We start from the raw sequence: 20,565 nt of genomic DNA on the forward strand, positions 1-20,565 counted from the left end.
CCAAGGACCTGAATGTTGCTCCCAGTCCCCAGTGACCCCTCCTGGAGCCCTCTCTTTTCCAAGCTGATCTCCATCAGTCTGGAATCAAGCCGCTCCCGTCACAGGTGACAGGGCGGACACAAAGGCCACACTAACAAAGGCATAATCACAGTTCCCCGGGCTGGGAGGTCACAGGCCGAGACCCCCGGCCCCACTGGCTGGAGGCTCCCCGGGGGCTTCCAGCTCAGGAGGGGGCCGAGGGCCGTTCCAGCTTCGAGAGAAGGGCTCCTGATGTGGAGGCTTGGGGTGTGCTGCGCCTCGTGCGCCACTTGGGGACGGTGTCAAGGGTGTCTGGGGGGAGGGGGCGGGCGCAGCACCTCCTGGTTGGGGCGGGGGGTCCTCGGAGGCGCCTTCTGGCGTTCTAAGGAACTTCTAGGGAATGTCCTGTGGAATGACTTGGGTCTCTGGCCACCGACGGGATAGCCCGGGAAAAGGAAGCTCCAAGTGAGCCCCTCGGACCAGAGAGATTTCCCTCCACGTAACTAAAACCGTTAAATGAATAACTCAGCTTTACAAAACAGCAATGGCGTTTATTCGGTTCACTGACATGCAAAGGATGACGGCTCTCGGTTGGAAAAACTAATTCTGTCCAGCGGCAACGGAAACGGGGAAGGGTCTCGTTCGGCTCTTCCGAGGGACGCACTGCTCCCAGGTAACTTGTCACCGAAGGGAGGAGGGAAGGGAGGGAAAGGAGGGAGGAGGGAAGGAGGGAAGAAAGGGGCGAGGGAGGGGGCGGGCAGAGAAAGGCTGGCGGCCCGAGCGCGCCCCGGGAGGAGCCCGGGCCCCCCCCGACCCTCGGGCTGCCGCGCTCGGATCCCGCCAAGCTCCTGCTCCCGCCGCACGGCTACTTCCACGTGGTCAGGGCGGTTTTGCCCGCCTCTCTGGTCCGATTGCCTTTCAGCCCGATGGACGGCCCGGAACGGTTCCTGAGGTCTCGCTCGGCCCCCTCGTTCTGGGCTAACTCTTCATCGCACCTGGGGACGAGGAGCGGAGCTCACCTAAGGTGGCTCTCGAGCCGTCGGGGCCTCCCCTCGCCCCCAGAGGGCGTCCCTGTGCCCCCGCGGACGAGCAGGGCCCAAGGATTCGGGGCTACTGTTCCCTCGCGGACGAGCACGCCGAGGAGCCCTGCGGCGTCCCAGGACGGGGAGCGGGAGCCTGCGTACCCCCCAACGCAGAGTGCCGCGGCCCGGAGCATCTATTCGGCGCCGAGTGTGGACAAGGCCCCGGGGTCCCCAATGACCATCTCCGCCCAAGCCTCAGCTGGGGGAGCTCAATCGAGGCTGCGCCCTGGTCCCCCACCTCCGTCCCCTGGAGGGGCGGACATCACCCCGAGGGCGGTTCAGCAGCCTCCAAGAAGCTGGGCCCCTGGACCAGAACTCGCCTCCCCCCGGAGGATGAAGCGCAAGCCAGGCTTCAGGGGCAGGGAGAGGGAGGGCTTCTAGGTCCTGGATACTCAAGACCCTCCGGGACGCCTACAGAGGGGGCGGCAGTAGTGGGCGTGGCAGCACCAGGGGGCGTGGTCAGCAGCAGAGAACAGGGCCAGAACCAGGGGCGGGCCAGCAGCAGGGATGGGGGCAACAGCAAGGTGGGGCTGGGGCAATAGCAGGGGCGGGGCAGCAGGGGCGGGGCCGGCCCCGCCCCAACCCCCCCACCCTACCCCTCACCCCACCCTACCTACTGCTTCCTGCAGCTTCCTGTGGCAATCTCCTGCCCTCCCCCGTACCCTCTTTGCCCCTCTCCAATCTCCTCCTGCCCCCTGTGCCCCCTCTGCCCCCTTCTAATCTCCTTCTGCTTCCCACACTCCCCCTGCCCCGCCCAATCTCCTCCTGCCCCTTGCGTCCCCCCTACCCCCCGTACCACCCCTGTCCCCCACACCCCCCTGCCTCCCCTCCAATCTCGTGTCCCCCACGCTTCCCCAGCCCCCCTCCAATCTCCTCCTGCCCCCTGCGTCCCCCCCGCCCCCCGTACCACCCCTGTCCCCCACACCCCCCTACCCCCCCTCCAATCTTCTCCTGCTCCCCACGTCTCCCCAGCCCCCCTCCAATCTCCTCCTGCCCCCTTTGCCTCCCTGGCCCCCCTCCAATCTTCTCCTGCTCCCCACACCCTTCCTGCCCCCCTCCAATCTCCTCCTGCCCCCTCTGCCCCCCCTTTCCCCTCTGCCCCCCCTCCCCCCGCTATCTCCCCTTCCCCCACTGCCCCCCCTTCCCCCACTGCCCCCCCTTCCCCCGCTGCCCCCCTTGCCCCCTCTGCCCCCCTTGCCCCCTCTGTCCTCCTCCATTCTCCTCCTGTCCCCTTCCATTCTCCTCCTGCCCCCCTCCTTTCTCCTCCTGCCCCCCCTTCCCTCTCTGCCCCCCCTTCCCCCGCTGCCCCCCTTGCCCCCTCTGCCCCCCTTGCCCCCTCTGTCCTCCTCCATTCTCCTCCTGTCCCCTTCCATTCTCCTCCTGCCCCCCTCCTTTCTCCTCCTGCCCCCCCTTCCCTCTCTGCCCCCCCTTCCCCCTCTGCCTCCCCTGCCCCCTCTGCCCCCTCTGTCCTCCTCCATTCTCCTCCTGTCCCCCTCCTTTCTCCTCCTGCCCCCCTCCTTTCTCCTCCTGCCCCCCATACCCCCTCTGCCCCCCATACCCTCTCTGCCCCCCACACCCGCCCTGCCTCCCTCCAATCTCCTGCCCCCCATACCCCCTCTGCCCCCCATACCCCCTTGCCCCCCACACCCCCTCTGCCCCCCTCCAATCTTCTGCCCCCCCGCGCCCCCTCTGCCCCCCTTCCCACTTACAGAATTTCGTAATTGCCCAGCACCTCCTTGGGCGGGGACTTGTTCCACTTGCAGTCGGGGATCTCCCCGTTGGGCACCACGATGTTGAGGGTGTCGTTGATCAGGTTGTACTTGAGGATCCGGTCGTTGGCCGTGCTGGAGGTAAGAGATGGGGACGCGTTAACCTAGAGACAAAACACAAGGTGACTCGGACCCGAGACCCGGACACAAAGTCACCTCGGCAGGAGACGGTGGCCGAGTGGAGTGCGGCCCAGGCCTCCGCAGGGCTGTGCCCTCTCTCCGCAGGCTGCTCACCGGCTCCCCCGCCCTGTGGGACCCTCCACCCCCCATCTATGCCGTGCGTGTGCCCAAGGGAGACTCTGAGCCCCAAAATATGGAGCCAAGCCCGATCCCTTCCTGATGGGCCCTGTTGCAGAGCCGGGACTGGAGATCAGAAGCATGGATTAGGCGCCTCCTGCACGCACAGTGCCCTGCAAGGAGGACACTGCCTACAGGGGCTCAACCCAGTAAAGGAGTGAGTTTTCCTTATCTGGAAGAGGTGGACCCTCCCCCACTAACATATGAAGGAGACACGTTGCCTCGTCCGAGAACACAACTGGAACCCCAAGTCCAATGCAGCTCATCTGGCCTTCAATCCGGGGCTCTCACCACTACCCCACACTTCCCCGGATGAACTTCAACTGAATGAAGTTCAATTTGTGAAGAATCTGCTCCGTGCAACAGGGCTACAAAGTGACCTGTAATCCCCAAATGCATCCAATCACAGTGACAACTGCACTGTCTCTTCCTCTGTACAACGGCCGTGTCCTTCCTGCCTCACTGTGGGTCAGTTAGCGTGGGTAAAATGTTCTATGGACAGCTGATGTGTTCCAGAAGCATCGGGTGCCCCAAGCTGAAGCGAGCACTGCTGCCCCCCCAGACCCGTTAGCTCCATTCACATTAATCTACCGGGTGATGCCCTCCGGGCGACAATGCCCCGGGACCCTGGCCCTGGAACTTTCACCCACTGCAGGATAACTCTACCGGGCGTCCGCCGAGGGGGGCTGACTCTGCCGGACACTACGTCAGCTACCGGAGTTATTCTCTAGGAAATCCCTTCTTGGCTGGCTGAGATTTGAAAACGCCCCATAAACGCTGGCCCCGGGGATGGTCCTATTCAAGGGGATCCTGGTCACTTTACAGCCGCTGGAGGGACATTTTCTGTGCTCACGGACTAAGAGTTCCTGCTGTCCCTTGATTCCCACCAGAACCATGGGCCTGGTGAAGATCAAAGTCGGGGACTGCTGGGAAGAGTCAGAGAGAAACACGAAGCTCCAAAGAGAACAGAAGGGAGACAAGCACGTGGGACAGATGTGTCACCACCTTGTTCAATTTACTTAGTTTGAACTACAAACCACCTAACAAATTCTCAGTGACGAGGATAATCCTCTTTTTGGTTCACCTGTATATGCAGTGGAATAGCTGTCTCTGTTGATATTAGTAGTAAGGACAAAACTTAAGTTATCAGGGCTGGTCGGCCCCAGACCGGCCTATGATCATCACTCATCTCCACGGTACCTCTGCTGCAAGAACTGGGCTTGTCCCGTGTCTGAAGACCCAGAAAAGCTGTTACTCTCCAGTTTCCTCGAGAGAAACAGCAGGAGCTGATCCCCAGCAAGCACCAGAATGTCCAAAAGGAACCACTGAGTGATCTCATTTCATCCTCGCCCCTCTGTCTACACAGTCACTTGCAGAGGCACAATGATGCTGTCTCTGTGTGTGACCCTCGTTTCCCGTTAGAATGGAAGATCCTTGAATCTGGAGGCTGTTTTTCTCCTCTCTTTCCCTTTCCAGCAGTACGTCTGCACATAGTAGGTACATTAATACTTGCTGAGTCATCCCCACATGCGGTGAGACAAAAGCTTTAGGGATTATTCCTATTTTGTGTGGGGGAGGTGCCCAAGGCTCAAAGGACTGAAGGGATTTACCCACAGTCACAGCTATTCAATGTTGGAAGCATTTGAACCCTGGTCTCTCCTCCTCCCAATCCCGGTGCTCTCTGAGCCACAACAGGCTGTCTATGTGGCCCGTTTCTGACATTTTAAAAAACTCACTTTGGCCCTTTTTTCTGTCCCGGCCCGAGAAAGGGCAGGCTCCCCCCAGTTCAGGCCAGGCTCTCTCCACAGCTGTCCCTTTACACAGAAGGATGCCGTGGTGCCCACCTTACCCACCCTGTGCCCACAATGGGAGCTCGCCAACGGCCAGTTACCTCGATCAGCCAGGGTTTCAGCTTGTCATCAATGATGATGTCGTAGCCATAACATTCAAAGCAGTGCTTGTCATTGTTCATCACAGGCTGAAAAGAGGGAGAGGAAGAGACAGAGACAGAAACAGACAAAGTCAGTCCCTTTGTTCCCTGTCACAAGCCCCAATCCTGGGTACCGGACCTGAACATCATCACACACATGGGAGCTACTCAGGGCGGCTTTCCCCATCCATGTCAAACAATGTTGCTGTGGCCACTTTGAAAGTTGCCGGGCCTTCTCTTTGCCTTGGGCTTCCTTGGAGGCTAGACCTGGTGGCAGGAGGCTGGGCCAGCCCAGCATCTCAGCGCTATTTCACATGGTGCCAACATCATTATGAGGGCATTAACGTGTCCGTTTTCCCTTGGGCCCCCAGCGGAGAAGGCTCGCCCCTTCTCCCGTCCTCGCCAGGCTGCAGGGTGGTGAGCAGCAATCAGGCCAGTCTCATTCTGTCTCATTCTGCCGTTATCAGTCAACAGTTATCCAGGGGCTTTTAACCAGGTGAGCTGCCCAACCATCCCTTCTATTCCCCTATTGTCAATGTGTCCAACAAGGAATTGTGGGCTTCATCTCAGCCCCTTTCCCCGTTTCCACCACTAGCCACGGCTCAGCCTCCCAGAACTTCGGCCAGGAGGTACAGAAGGCTCTCTCACAGCCCCCCGCCTCCAGAGAGCAAGGTGAGCCCCTCCCTGAGCTCAGGGATCTGCGTTCCTAGCGAATCTCCGTCACTGCAGAAGTCCCAGGCTGGTAATGGGACGTTGGGGGAGGAGGAGAGAGGGCTGGTCTAGGAAAGTTCACACATTGCAGGGACAAGGCCTGGGAGTCAGGGCCCCTGGGTTTCAGCCCAGTGTTGCCAGTGAGTGGTCCCAAGTTCCCTTGTGTTTTCTGAGCCTCAGTCTCTCTCATTGCTGACGTTAAATGATGGCTTGGGAGATTTTCCCAGGGTTCCCGGTTGCCACGGAATCTCAGTGGCGGGAACGACATCGCGCTTCTGGGATGGAGGCGACCAGGCAGTGCACACCGTTGTTTGCAAGGTGGCCCCCTCTTCTCCAGAGCACCCCTGTCCTATGCAGCCATTCGGAGGGAAACCTTCCACCAGATGCTGGAGCGGAAGGGAAGCAGCATCGCTTCCCAGCACTTCTCCCAAACCTTCTTCTCAGCCAGTTGCCTTCCCCTTCACTTCCCTGACAGCTAAGAATGGACACCCATGACCCAGGCTTCTCATACACACACTCACATTCACATTCACACACATTCTTTCTCTCTCTCTGTCTCTGTCTCACTCACACTCTCACCACTCAGCACTACTCACAGCCACAGCTTTCAGCGAGTGCACGATTATCCAGTGGATTTCATCAAACAGCTTGCCCGTGACCTCCTTCCCGCGTGTGCTCTCCAGATATAACCGCAAATTGTTCACCGTCCACTTGCCGCCGTGGATGGGGTTGTAGTCATCCTGGTAACATTGGGGGGGGGGGGGGAGAAGCAAGAGATGTCCGTTTCAGGTCACTGAATCTGTAGAACAACCATCACGCACTAAGACCAGCAAGCCCGGGCCAGGAAAAGGCCGGCTGCTCCGCCTCTGCAGGCCCAGCCGTGATGCCCGGTACGGAATTTTGCACATAACAGAAATGCATATATTTGTTTAGATTTTTTTTAAATAAGAAAAAGAAAGAGACCAAGGGGGCAAACCTCTGGGAGACTAGGAGAGCATCTTCTGTGCATATTTGTAACCCGGCTTTGTTTCAGAGCAAAGTGGGACTTGAGGGTCAGGAGGAATCAAAAATTGTGGAGAAAACATTTTTTTTCTTATGTGGCTGGGCCTGCCATATATGGCCCCTGCCTCTTCTCTCTCTGTCTTCCTTTTTTCTCTCACTCTTATTCTTTCTCCACCCCTCCCTCTCCCTCTTTTTTCTCCGTGTCTTTGTCTTTGTGTCTTGTTCTTCTCACTCACTTTCTCTTATGTCTCTTTCTTTTTCTTTCTACTGCTCTCCCTCTCCCTCCTCCTTCAATCTTTCTGTCTCTCTCTCTTGCTGATTTTCTTTCTCCTTCCTCTCCATCTGTCTGTCTCTCCCTCACACGCTTCACACAACAGAACTTGCGCAGTCCAAAGTAAACATGTTCTATACTTTAACATATTTAACATGTATTGGGCAACCTGCCATCTGGGGGAGGGGAAAAGTTGGAACAAAAGGTTCTGCAATTGTCAGTGCTGAAAAATTACCCATGCATAGAACTTGTAAATAAAAAGGTATTAAAAAAAAAAAAACATGTTCTCCATGTGGGGGCCCTCTGACCAGGCAGTGATGCCAGCCCAGCTCTGCCACTGTGTCGTCTTGGACAAGTCTTTCTCTAGGTCTCAGCTTCTTCTTTCATGGTAACAGCAGAAACTCATTCGAGGCCCTCTCCAAATTCCCTTGGGCCCCCTCTGCCAGCTGAGGGCCAAGGGAGAGACCGTACTGCTGCCTTACGGTGCCCAACTGGAGGGCTTGGGCTCGAAGCTGGGCCTTAGGTATGATTAGAGCCCTGCAGCTCTAAGTTCTGGAGACCCTGGGCTTCCTGGGAGTGGGACCCATGTAGATATCCCCCTTCTTTTTATCCCCAGTACTGAGCACAGTGCCTGGCATACAGCAAGTGTTTAATAAATGCTTCTTGACTGACAAACAGAAATCTCTGCAAGTCTCCCTTTCCTCCCTTCCAGCACTTCTAAATCCTCTGATCTCAGTTACAAGGGACAGATTTAGGTTTCCATGGCTAGGAACATCTCCCCAAGACCAAGAAATGAAGGGGCTCCCTCTGGCCTGCTCAGATCTCTTGGAGAACACTTATACGTTCGGAGAGAGTATGCAGCGAAACAGCCAAGCAGGGCGGTCTGGGCCCTTCAACCCGCCCGAGGGAAGGAATGGGGCGCTTCTGCTCTGGAGAAGAAAGGGCGGATGATGGGACGGCGGAGGGACCACATGGCTTAGGCCAGGGGTGAGGAACGTCCGGTCCGTGGCCTTACACGGTGAAGACGACGTAGTCGAGGATGAGCTAAAGCTGCTCCCACAATGTCCCGGGGCAAGGTGATTCCTGCCTATGGCCCATGGGTGAGGTTCTGAACTTCCAAATGGCCCTTGGCAGAAAAAAGCTCCCCCGGCCCCAGTCTCGGGCAATTGAGACGAAGGAAACAGATCCAGAGGCGTGGACAGGCCCGACAAGCAAGTTATGGCTTGATGTCAAGAAATCTTCCTGCAGGATGGGAGCCATCCAAAAGCAGAGGAAGTTACCCAGAGGGAGAAGTAGTGAGCTCCCTGTCAATGGAGGTATTCCAGCTGAGGGGACTTGGCCGTGTGCTCCCAGTATCCCATAAGACACTGACTGGTGCCCAACAAAGAGGCGTTATGACGCCTGGGAGGCTTGGAACAGTGGACCTGTGGGAGCCCTGCTGAGATTACACGGTCCTCAACGACTCTCAGTGACATGTGCCAGGGCGCCCAGCACGCCTCGGTGCTCGGGACACCGGCCCTGACGCAGGCGCCTCCCTAGGGACGGTCCCTTCTGGGCCAGGAGGCCGCAGGAGGAGCCAAAGGGCAGAGGAGGTGGGAAGCCTGGGCAGGGGGAGGGGGACTCACCCCGTGTTTCTGGATGGCGACATTGGTCAGGTGCACAAACATATTGTCCAGCTCACTGGTGCTCGGGGTGTACTTCACGGTGCAGAAGCGACAGAAGCCCAGCTTGTAGCTGCAAAGATGGCCCGAGTCATCCCACAGGCCCGGGGGAGCTGCCCCCAGGACAGAGCCCCCTCTGCGCCCCAAACACCAAGGACCCAGGCTGGGCGAGCTCTAGCCCCCATGCACTGACAAGTGAGAGAAGAGAGAGAGAGAGAGAGAGAGAGAGAGAGAGAGAGAGAGAGAGAGAGACAGACAGAAACAGAGAGAGACAGAGACAGAGAGAGAGACAGAGAGACAGAGACTCAGAGAGACAGAGAGACAGAGAAAGAGACACAGAGACAGAGACAGACAGAGAGAGAGACAGAGAGAGAAAGACAGAGAGACAGAGAGAGACAGAGACAGAGAGACAGAGACTGAGAGAGACAGAGAGAGAGAGACAGACAGAGACAGAGAGAGACAAACAGAGACAGAGAAAGACAAAGACAGAGAGACAGAGAGAGAGAGACAAACAGAGAGACAGAGAAAGACAAAGACAGAGAGACAGAGACAGACAGAGAGACAGAGAGAGAGACAGAGACAGAGAGAGATAGAGAGAGACAGAGAGAAAGACAGAGACAGAGAAACAGAGAGAGAGACAGAGACAGAGAGAGAGACAGAGAGACAGCGAGAGATAGAGAGAGACAGAGACAGACAGAGAGACTGAGGGCGCAGAGGGGAGAGGGGCCGTCGGGCTCTTACACGTAGCAGCGGAGGGGCCGGTACGTCGACACGAGCACGTACAAGCGCAGGTCAAACTTCCTCCCCCCGATGAGCAGTGGGTTGCTGATGTACAGAGAGATGACGTACGCCTCCTTGGACGACTGGGACACAAACCTGGACGAGGCCGGCAGGGTGAGCCCGGGAGGCCGGGGGCTCTACCTCAGGCCCCAACTTCCCAGGCCATGGGCCTCGGGGTCCCTGAGGGGGGGGCCCTGAGGCAGCAGGACTAGGGGGGCCAGCCCTGGATTTAAGCCCGCTCCCCGGGGGCTCTCCCTAACATGCTCCCCTCAGTAGAGGGAGCACACCTTGGGCAGGGGTCCCGGTCCGTGCTTCCCTCCTCCAAGGCCCAGGGGAGCTATGGGGGGCCCAGGGCCACAATGGTCCGTTTGACGTTGGACTGCTCGGAGGGGACAGGCCCCCGACTACTCCAGAGAGAGCCCCTGAGGCCCCTGGCCAGGGAGGGTGGCAGGCCCGGACTCTGCTCCCCTCCCAGGGGCTCTCCAGGCAGCTAAGCCCCCCCCCCACTTCAGGTGGCAGAGGAGGCCGGAGGGCAGCGCGGGGCGGGCGTCCCTCCCACTTACGAGGACGTTTTGCTGTCCCGCGACCACTTCTTGATCTGCGAGAGTTTATTGATGAGGAAGATGCCCTTTCCCTGGGCCTTCCCACAAGGCTTCATGATCCACGTGCTCGAGGGGCTTTTGCGGAACTCCTCCACAAACAGGTTGTAGTCCGCGGGCAGCATGAAGGTGACGGGCACGAAGTCTGCAGGGCCACAGAGGGGGCACAGCTGGGAGGGGGCCCGGAGCCAAAGGTCCTCGGGGGGTCCCTCCTCGGCCCCCGCTGCCCGCTGACTCACTGGCCTCCTGTGGAGAGCTCTGTGGCTCCCCGGGTACGGGCTCTGGGCTCCAGGCGGAAGGAGATGGGGACAGGACAGGAGGGCAGTCTGAGCCGGGGACAGCTCCTGGTCCCAGCTCAGGAAGGCAGCAGCCCGGGGGGAGGCTCAATGACCACCAGGGACTGATATGCTGGGGGACGAGGGGAGAACATGGCTCCTAAAGGGGCTGCGCTATCTGGGGGAGAATCTGAGGGGATGATGGTGGCAGTCCAGGGGAACAAGAGGGCCAGGGAGGGGGAAATGGGGCAGTAAGGGGGGATACAAGATAAGAACTGGGAAGCCAGGGGGGGCCACTAACTGATCCTGCAACCTCACTCAGGGGAGTTCCCCTCCTAAGGACTGGGCTTCCACATCAACAAGATGAAGAGCTTAGACTAATTCCCAGTGGTGCTTCCAAGCCCTGCCATCTCCTGCTCTGAGCCCCCTCCCATCTCTGACATCCCCTGTTCTAAGGCTTCTCCCAGCTCTGCCATCCCCTGTTCTAAGGCCCCTCCCAACCCTGACATCCCCTCTTCTAAGGCCTTTCCCAGGTCTGACATTCCCTGTTCTAAGGTCTCTTTCAACCCTGCCATCCCCTGTTCTAAGCCCTCTCCCAACCCTGACATCCCCTGTTCTAAGGCCTTTCCCAGGTCTGCCATTCCCTGTTCTAAGGCACTTCCCAGCTCTGACATCCCCAGTTCTAAGCTCCCTCCCAGTCCTGCCATTCCCTGTTCTAAGCCCCCTCCCAGCTCTGCCATCCCTTGTTCCAAACCCCCTCCCAGCCCTGACATTCCCTGTTCTAAGGCTTTTCCCAAGTCTGACATTCCCTGTTCTAAAGCCTTTCCCAGTTCTGACTTTCCCTGTTCTAAGTCCCCTTCCATCCCTGACAGCCCCTGTTCTATGCCCCCTCCCAGCCCTGACACCTCCTGTTCTAAGGCTTTTCCCAGATCTGCCATTCCCTGTTCTAAGGTCCCTCTCAACTCTGACATCCCCTGTTCTAAGCCCCCTCCCAACCCTGACATCCCCTGTTCTAAGCCCCCTCCCAGCCCTGACATTCCCTGTTCTAAGGCCTTTCCCAGGTCTGTCATTCGCTGTTCTAAGATCCCTCTCAACTCTAACATCCCCTGTTCTAAGCCCCCTCCCAGCCCTGACATTCCCTGTTCTAAGCCCCCTCCCAGCCCTGACATCCCCTGTTCTAAGGCCTTTCCCAGATCTGCCATTCCCTGTTCTACGGTCCCTCTCAGCTCTGATATTCCCTGTTCTAAGCTTTCTCCCAGCCCTGACATTCCCTGTTCTAAGCCCTCTCCTAATCCTGACATCCCCTGCTCTAAGGCCTTTCTCAGGTCTGACATTCTCTGTTCTAAGGCCCCTCCCAGTTATGACATCCCCTGTTCTAGGCCCCTCCCAGTCCTGACATCCTTTGTTTTCAGGCCCCTCCCCACTCTGATATTCCCTGTTCTCAGCCCCCTCCCTGCTGACAGCCCCTGTTCTCTGTCCCTCTCGGCTCTGACCTTTGGTCATCCTGTGGCCCAGGGGGTCATGCTCATCTCCAGCCTGGCTGGCTCAGGCCCAGGCTGGGGGGACAGGACCACAGTTGGTCTCTAGGGGCGAATCTCTGGCCCTGCCGGGGCCTGTCCGGCCTGGGAGTTTAGGCGCCCGGAGCTACGAACCCAAGTAGATGTATTTCCCGTTCTCGTCCTTCTCTGCCAGGGGACTCCCTTCTTTCTCCAGCTCCTTCCTGTATCGTTTAATGTTCTTCACCATTAAGTCCTTCCTGGTCAGCTCGTAATGGTTGGGGAAGTGGTTGACTATCTGATCGTCCGAGAGGCGGTAGCCGGCCTCGAGACTGAACACGTTCCGGATCGTCTGCACGCTCATCCTGAAACCCAAGCACAGCCCCTGGTGAGCCGGCCTCAGAGCCCTGGGTCAGCCTGGTCACTGGAGGGAGCTTCTGGCCCTGGATCTGCCGGCCTGCAACCCGGGCCGGCCCCACCGAGCCCCTGAGAGGGCAGACCGAGGGACGCTCCCGACCAGGGGACCTCGTCCATCTCCCAACCCCCAGCCCGGGGCCTCCAGGAGCTGCCAGCAGTCGGCCCGCACCCGGAGACCGGGAGAAGCGTCGGGGCCGCGCCCCCCAGGCCTCTGTCGCCCCCACTTCCAGGCGCTCTGGGGGCTTCCTGACGCCTCCATTTTCTAGCTCGGTTCCCGCAGGACGGCCTTGGATGTTACCTGGGATGACGCGGGCGACATGGCCTGGAAACTCCTGCAGGGAGGGGAGGCGCCAGACAGAAAGGTGGGGAGGAGTTCCAGCTCACCAGTAAAAGTTCCAGTCTTCGTTCTCAGTCACTTGGACCCAGCCCCTCTTCTCAAAGTTATTGATGAGCACCGACTTCTCAATGTCTGTCACCCATTTCACTTTGCCCGCCATCATCCTAGAGAGAGAGAGAGCACGATCAGGGCGCCTCTTGGCTCCCGCTCTCCCCCATCCGTTGGATCCTGTGGGGGGAGGCAGCCAGGCAGAGGGGGACGCCCACCTGGACTCGCGAGACCGGGATTCAAGCCCTGTCTCCAACATTAGCTGTGGGATCCCCGCTTTGGGACTGTTTCCTCTTGCACCAAATGGGGATAATTCTTGGGATGATTCCCTCTCAGAGCCATCGCGGGCCATGGGTGGCGTAAAGCTCGCCGTGCTTCCTAAATACGAGCTGTGAGCAACCCTCCAGTCCTGTCCGTTAATAACCGTCAGGCAAGTCAGCCCACAGTCAGGGGCTCAGCTTAGCCACCCGTAAAATGCAGGGGTCGGACGAGACGACCTTTGGGGGAGCGCCTGTGGTCTTAACAAAGATAAGATTCCTGGGAAATGGCCCTTCACCCTCATCTGCTCCTGAGCGCCCGTCTAAAAAGGCGGCCGTCCGGAGCCTGACAGCACCCGGGGTGAGTCCGGGGCTCGCAAGTGCACCCAAGGGAGGCCAGAGCCCACAGGAGCACCCAAGGTGAGTTCAGGTGCTGCAGGTACACCCAAGGGAGTCCGGAGGCCAGGAGAAGCACATGGGGTGAGTCCAGAGCCCAACAGGAGCACCCGGGTGAGGCGGGAGTGAGGGAAGGCGTGTCCCATCACATCCCATCATTGCTCGTGGGGAAGTGGGGGAGCAACAATGGCAGAAATTGGTAGTAGGTGATTGCCCGACTTCACAAAGACACAGAAAAGTAAGGCCTCTTCTTGTGGGTCAGTAGCATCCAACTCTTCCTGACCCCATTTGAGGTTTTCTTGGCAAAGACACCAGAGTGGTCTGCCATTTGGAAATTGCTTGGCCAGGGTCACACCTTCAGTCTGAGACTAGATTGGCACTCAGGTTTTCCAGACTCCGGGCCTGGCACTTTTTCCCCTCTCATTTTACAGATGGGGAAACTGAGGCTCATGTCACCCCACTCATTTCAACAAATTCCAGTGGCTCCCTATCAGCTCCAGAATCAAACATAAAATCTTCTGCCTAGTGTCAGGAGCCCTGCCCCCTCCCTCTCTCCAGCACCCTCATGCCCACCACGGCCTCAGGGGTTCAGGGGCACTGGTCTGCTTACTACCCTCACCCAGGAGCATCCATCTCCAGCCTCTGGGCACTTTCACTGGCCGTCCTCCTCTCCATCTTCTGGCGCTCCTTCAACATCCCATCCAAACCCCCTCCTACCAGAAGACCCTTAACTCCCCTGCTTCCAGCTCGTTTGCCCGAGATCTCCCCGGACAGACTGGGAGAGCCCAGTCTGTCTTTTGCCTCCCTTTGTAGCCCTGACTCTTGGCACAGTGCCTGGCACGCAGGAGGCACTTAGCAAATGTTCACTGACTGACTGACTGACTCCCTGTGTCTCTGTTTCCTCACAAGCAAAGCCAGGAGCTCTCCTGATCTGGTGACTCCGCTATGAGTGACCATCAAGAAAGGGACGGGGTCCCAAGGTCATGAGACTCAGGGACAAACTGGTCAAATTCCGCCACCCAGTATCCCCTGGTGGATTCAAGGTTTCAGGTATGAACTGGGCCACACATGGGGAGGACGATTATTCAAATTAAAAGACGCTCCAGGAGGAGCCAAAGTTAATGCTCACGGACAGAAAGAGCCTGCAACGTAGCACTGGTTTTAAAAATGACAAACGGAAATGGAAGTGGATGAACCTCTCCATTTCCTTCCACTTCACAGGAATTTAAGCTACTTCTCATTCTGACGACCGGCCTGACAGTGCAGCCACGGCCGAGCGGGATGGGGTTTTATTGCTTCCTTTATGGCAAATTCCAGTTTTTAAAACCTTCCGTCTCCCCCTCCAAGGCCAGTTCACTACTCGTGGCCTGTGGCGTCTGTTTTGGAATTTTCTTTTGAAACAAAAATCACTGTGCCCAAGCTTAAAAACAAAACAAAAAACAAAACAAAAACCAATTATGAAGAGAAAATTTAAGTTATACTCCAGAAAAAAAGCAAATGGAAGATAAGAGGAAAGAATAAACTTTTCAACAGGCATTTCTTCCTTGGCTTTTATACCTTGTTATTCCTAGAAAGTTTTTCTAAAGATTTCCAGATTTATGATCTCAGATCACCCTCATATCAACTCCGTGGGATAAATATGCAATGTCCGAACCAGCTCGCTCTAGGCTCTCGATACCAGCCCAAGTCCTCGGTCTTGGGAGAGGAGTGAAGAGGCGGGACTCCCGTGGATGGTCAAAGGTGGGAGTCTGTTTATTCTAAGTTCTCTCAGCCTTCTATACCCTAATGTTCTTACATAATTATAGCACACTGCACGTGCTGGACCACATAAACAACTTGCTATTATGTGTAGATGTCTCTTTGCCACTTGGTATCACTCTGCTTTAGTTACAACACAGGGTGTCGCTGCCCCCGACTTCTCAGAAAGGCCGAGAGCCCTTAGGGAGAGATGGGGAGCCGCACCAGACACTGTCAGCAGGTTCCTTCTGGGCTGAAGGATCTTATACCTCTCCCAGGGTTCCCTACTATCTGTGGTCCTTTACATAAAAGGGCCAGGTAACAGGTGTGCAAATTTAGGCCTGAGAAGCAGCGTCATGACCCCCAGGCACCCGATGACAAAAGGTGGGCTGTGTCATTATTTGGGGGCCCTCCCTGGCCCTAGAAGCTCGAAGACCCCTTGAGGACAGGATGGAGACCAGCAAGAGGAGCCTAGACCAAACACACAGATATACACACACATCTGAACTAACCCCCCAAAGTCATGAAAAAGGGAAAAATCTTGTATACTTAGTATATATTTTCCTTGTCTTATCTATCCATATTATGTGTGTATGTGCATATATATAAATATGCATATATATAAATATAAATACATAATATATAAATATAAATACATACACATATATATGTATACATATATAATGAAACCTGCTTCTTTCATTCCAGAAGAGACTGGGAAGGACATGGGCAAAGCCTGATCTTTGCTAAGAACTGATAAATGCAGACGAGTGCAAAGGAGCCAGAGAAATGACAAAGGGCTCCAGTATTTTTGCCAAGAAAGCCCAAATGGACACCCAGAGTCCAATATGATTGACTGTGACTGTGTGTGTGTGTGTGTGTGTGTGTGTGTGTGTGTGTGTGTGTGCACGTGCTCCTCCGCCCTCGACCTTCCCCACGCCTCTTCTGGATCGATGCGGTCCTACTGTGCGCCGAGACCCTGCCTGGCTGCTCAGCGGCTCCCTCCCCGGGCCCCACGGTGAGCTTTCTGGGGGTGGGGGAGCCCTGCCTGTGCGTCTCGCTCTCTTGGTTCTGCCCAGCCTTCTCTGACTCGCTCCTACTTATCATTTCTCGCTTCACAGCAAGAGGCCTCTGGAGGCCCCCGTTTTTCCACTCATTCCCACGTGGCTCCTGGTGGGCTGCTACGGCCAAGGGGGCTGCGAGGAACCTTCCAGTCTATCCTGGACCTTCTCTCAGTACGAGTTCTCCCTGGGGTTGGAGGGAAAGAAACTTGAGGCCTGGGCTGAGAAAGGGTCCGGCTTCCTGAAATTAGAATCGGACGGGGAGGAGGCTCCAGACTGGCCCAAGGCCCAGAGGGTCCTGAATGCCCCGGGAGCTCGGGACTGGGCTGCTTTCTCTGATTTTCATGGCGACTCTTGGCAGTGTCCCCGTATGGTCAGTCTGCGGGTCTGTCTGTCCTCATTCACACACTGATCTCCCCTCCCCAGATTGCTACCCATCCCCCCTCTCTTGGGCACTCAAAAGCTTTTGGAACAGCCCTTCTGACCCCCCCCCCCCACCACTTTCTCCACTGCTCCCAGCCCCTCCCACCCCTGAGCACTGTAACCTCCAGGTCACCAGCAGTGACCCAGCCCATCCTCAGGCCTCCCTTCCTTTGCAGGGGCAAAGGTCCTGGACACAACCCCAGCCTTGGAGGGGAGGCCCGGCTCTGCCCCGTGCTCCATGGGTCCAGGCAGGGCCCTTCAGCTCCCCTGGCCCTCTCTATCCCTCTGCCCACCCGGATCCTGTTATCCACAGTCCTAAAGCTCCTTTCCTAATCCCATCCTGCCTGGGACTTCTCTGACTAGTCAGGGAGCATGGGTGAGCGTGGGTGAGCGTACGGGTTTGCATGTGTATGTGCCCTCTCCCTCCCTACACTGTAAGCTCCCGGAAGGCAAAGCCGGGTGCTTTGTAACACTTCGTATCTCCCCCCAGGACCAGTCCCAGACCTTGCCCTTGCCAGACCCGTTCCCAGGCCCCTGGGGCATCGATTCTCCCTGGACAGGGCTCCCTGGACACCCTTGTGGGGGTGACAGGACAGAACTCTAAGGAACCCCAGACATACCATTTAAGTCGCTTTGTGAACAAATGCTTGCTCTCTGCCCCCTGTTCTCGCGTCTAATGTCTCCGCCTAAAAAAAGGAATCAGAAAAAGAAACGGGGGAGAGTGTCAGTTAATTGCACTGCTGAGAACCCCAAACTGGAGAGAATTCGGTCCGACAGAACTGACTGGGTAACCGGGCCGTCCCCGCCACTGCCTCCAACCCCCTTTGTCCCACTGACCGATCTGCTCCCGGCACTCATGAAATCACAGGCCACAACATCCCTCCTTCCCCCTCCACCAAAAAAGTAGTCAAGCCAAATTTGTAATCATGGAAGGAAACTGAGGCACAGGGAAGGAGAAGGAAGTGGCCCGCGGTCAGGCGGCAATGACAGGATCGCTGAGAAAGGCATCATGGGAGAGTGTGTCCCATGCGTGAGTCCACCATAGGTCACCAGTACAGTGTGCCGGGATTACTGTCCCTATAACTTCACTGTTTCCAGCGTTTCCACTCTGAGCTCTGAGTTGGCAAAGGATTGGTCCGTATTATCTCTGGTGCCATGAGGAGCCAGGCTGGGGGTCTGTGTTTCCAGCCAGTCTGGGCAGAGGCAGTCCCTCTGCATCCAAAGCCCAGTGTTCTCGGCAGCGTCCGGGGCCATCTCAGAGGACGCAAGGTGATGGAGTCTTCCGGGATAAATTAAAACCTTTTCTTCGGTTCAGACTTCTTGGGCTCCAAATGCCGACCCCATTCGGTCAGTCTGAGGTCACCCGGCCCTCGTGGACTCTGGGCTGCCCGGATCACCAGGAATCAGGCTGCAGTTGTCAGCAGGCACGGGACTGTTAGCCCAGAGTGACTGCTCCCGTGTAACTAATGCACACTCAGGGCCACGGCAAGGACAACGGTAAAAGGAGGGGATCCTGGTCTGACTGAGGCAGCAGCAGAAGAGAAAGAAGCTGGGGCAGGGACGAGACCATTTAACAGAAGCGCTCCGCCAGTGAACACTTATTAAGCACTTGGGGCAGCGGCATGTCCGGGAGGACCAGCGCCTCCAGGGGAGCGCTGCCGAGCCCATCCCGGGGCTGCTCATCCACCAGAGGTGCCCACCTGGCGCTCCGGGAAGCTGCCCAGGCGGGTGCTACATCCCTGTGGAGGCACCTCCTGGATGGGCCAGCCCAGACTGAGGGCAACGACGGCCTCAGAGCCCGGGCCAGTCAGGATGTCCCCCCCAAGCACGTGACAAGGAGCAGGGAGTGCAGGAGAACAGTCTGCGCTGACAGCCATGAAGGCGGCTGAACAGGCGCCGTGGGCCTTAGGTTTGGTCCCACAGGGGAGACACGAGGTCCTGCCTTGGCCAGCACCGGTCATTCTAACGTCCTGCCATGGATGCTGGTGACCCTGGAGGAGCCGGGGGTGACCGCACAGCTGGGGTGCCGAGGGCGTCACTCTGGTGACAAAGGACCAGCAAGCATCAGTGTGGGCCGGGCCCTGACCCGAGTGCCAGGGGCCCAAAGAAAAGCTGAGGTGTCCCTGCCCTGGAGGAGCTGCCAGTCTCACACAACCAGGTGCCAACACGCTAAAGACAGGAGGTGGGGGAGGGACGAGTGGCCCTCAGTGGTGGCCATGTCCCAGGAAGGCTGGATGGGCCCGTGGGATGTCCGACTTGCCCCAGTGCCTCCCCAGGGCTTCAGGAGGTAACAGTTTGTGCCACAGCAGCCGCCAGGCCTGATCTGGGCAACACTGGTGCCTGCGTGGGGCACAGAAGTGAGAACAATGACTCTGAGCCTGCCTCAGACAAAGCAACGGGGTGTGAGCTGCAGGAGTGACCGCTAGCTCCTGGGCCAGTGTCGTTATGGCCATGACCCCTGACCCCATCCTGCCGATCCCACCCAGAGAGGCTCCTGGGCCCTGGAGGTGAGGATGGGGCGGAGCAACCCCCAATTACTCAAGGAAGCCAAACTAGGGGCATCTGTCCCTCTGGCCAGCCTGCATCCCATCAGTGCTCCGCCCCAGGGCACACATCGGGACCCACTACCTGTGGGGCACTGACCCATGGCCCTGGCACAGAACCCCCACCAAGCCTGGGGGGCATCTGAACCCGGGTCCTCTGACTCCCAAGCCAGGGGCTCTCTGGGGCACCGTGCACCGCCTCCAGTGCCTTTCTCTGCCTCATTTTCTGAGTCTGTAAATGAGGGCAATCACAGCTCCTCCCTTACGGGGCTGCCAGCTGGCTCAGGCACTTCATAAATGTGCTTACATCCGCCTTGCCCTCTACACCTGAGTTCGGAGATAAGAGCTGGGACTGTCCCAGCACCCCATTAATCTGGCATTCAAGGCTCTCAGCTCCCTGACCCCGAAGAAGACTGAAGGTGGGCGGGGTGGGGGGAACACAGATGACAGGCGGGGGAAGGGAAAGGAGCAGATCTGAGAGAGAAGGGGGCAAAAGCTGGGACAGCGGATGGGTTGGGGACGGCTGGGGGAAGGGCAGGAGGGGAGGGCGGGGAGAAGGGCGGGGTCGCCCTCACCGTCCGCTGTGCCGTCAGTCCCTTCGGGGCTCGGCTCCTGCCCTGGGCTCCGCCCGGCACCCTTCGGGAGCTAAAGCCCGTACTAAGTCTAGTAACCAAGCCGGGTCGTCGTCTTGGAAACGGGAGGCGCGGCGCAGGAGTTTTCCGGCCTTCTGGGGACTACTTCCGGGGAAACTTTCCTCTGGGTCAGCCCCACCCCTGGAGCCCCAACCAGGCAGGTCCAGTGCGCAGGCGCGGGTAGTGCTGCGGCCCCGGGTTACCTGAGGCTTCCAGGAGTCCCTGAACCTCCGTTGGCCCATGTCAGAAATGGAGAAAGGATGCTTTTTTTTTTTTTAATTAAAATTTTATTTTTCATTTTGTTATGTGAAGTCGCGTCAGTCGTGTCCAACTTTAGCGGGCCAACGTTGAAATAAATCCACGTACAGGCAGAGTTCGGTTCGGGGATTACTTGAGACCTACTCGCTGGGAGGCCGGCTCACCACCTCCCTTAACGGAGAATGAGAGACTTCCTGCAGATCCAGTTAGAGCGGTCTTCAGGGATAAATAATGCATGGGACAGGGACAAGGCGACAAAGTAGCGACTTCTCTACTTACAAATCCGTTGTGACAAATCCTTTGTTAGTGATAGTTACTGTTATTGACGACCCGATTACGAGAGATACTTTGTTATTAACGGTTACTATTATTTACGACCCTGTTTGAGAGATACTTTGTTATTAACGACGCCGTTATGAGAGATACTTTGTTATTAACAGTTACTTTATTGACCACCCTGTTGTGAGAGATACTTTGTTATTAATAGTTACTGTTATTTAAGCTGTTATGAGAGAAACTTTGTTACTACTAAAGTCAAACTGATATATCGAAGTATGGCGTATAC

The 20,565-nt window shown here is 57.2% G+C and overlaps 1 protein-coding gene across 4 annotated transcripts; it reads right to left on the reverse strand.

Annotated features, from left to right (window-relative positions):
- Nucleotides 1–548: 548 nt before the first annotated feature.
- LOC127538465 (polyglutamylase complex subunit TTLL1) lies at nucleotides 549–19,856 on the reverse strand. 4 transcript variants are annotated; one of them, XM_051962264.1, is made up of 12 exons: nucleotides 19,686–19,849; nucleotides 17,188–17,253; nucleotides 16,132–16,331; nucleotides 12,693–12,809; nucleotides 12,048–12,256; nucleotides 10,085–10,265; nucleotides 9,483–9,617; nucleotides 8,706–8,814; nucleotides 6,404–6,547; nucleotides 5,058–5,144; nucleotides 2,810–2,973; nucleotides 549–1,013 (listed from the first exon to the last, which is right to left on the reverse strand). In XM_051962264.1, exons 3-12 carry the CDS (start codon nucleotides 16,188–16,190, stop codon nucleotides 884–886), a joined length of 1,335 nt encoding a protein of 444 aa, XP_051818224.1. In that variant the 5' UTR covers nucleotides 16,191–16,331; nucleotides 17,188–17,253; nucleotides 19,686–19,849; the 3' UTR covers nucleotides 549–883. The 4 variants fall into 4 exon arrangements, with proteins under 4 accessions (XP_051818224.1, XP_051818226.1, XP_051818225.1 ...); XM_051962267.1 differs by having other exon boundaries at nucleotides 915–1,013; nucleotides 2,810–2,944; nucleotides 19,686–19,856; XM_051962266.1 differs by lacking the exon at nucleotides 9,483–9,617.
- Between the last annotated feature and the right edge of the window lie 709 nt (nucleotides 19,857–20,565).

The sequence above is a fragment of the Antechinus flavipes genome, chromosome 5 (genome assembly GCF_016432865.1).
Source record: "Antechinus flavipes isolate AdamAnt ecotype Samford, QLD, Australia chromosome 5, AdamAnt_v2, whole genome shotgun sequence".
In the NCBI taxonomy this organism is placed as follows: Eukaryota; Metazoa; Chordata; class Mammalia; order Dasyuromorphia; family Dasyuridae; genus Antechinus; species Antechinus flavipes.

Bases quoted from the DNA above. Each gene is read 5' to 3' on its own strand.
- LOC127538465 (XM_051962264.1), bottom strand. From the start codon at position 16,190: ATGATAAGTAGGAGCGAGTCAGAGAAGGCTGGGCAGAACCAAGAGAGC. The intron at 12,810-16,131 runs GCAGGGCTCCCC...CTCTCTCTCTAG, and splicing joins CAAGAGAGCGAGACGCACAG to GATGATGGCGGGCAAAGTGA. The intron at 6,548-8,705 runs GTGAGTCCCCCT...CAATGTTACCAG, and splicing joins TCGCCATCCAGAAACACGGG to GATGACTACAACCCCATCCA.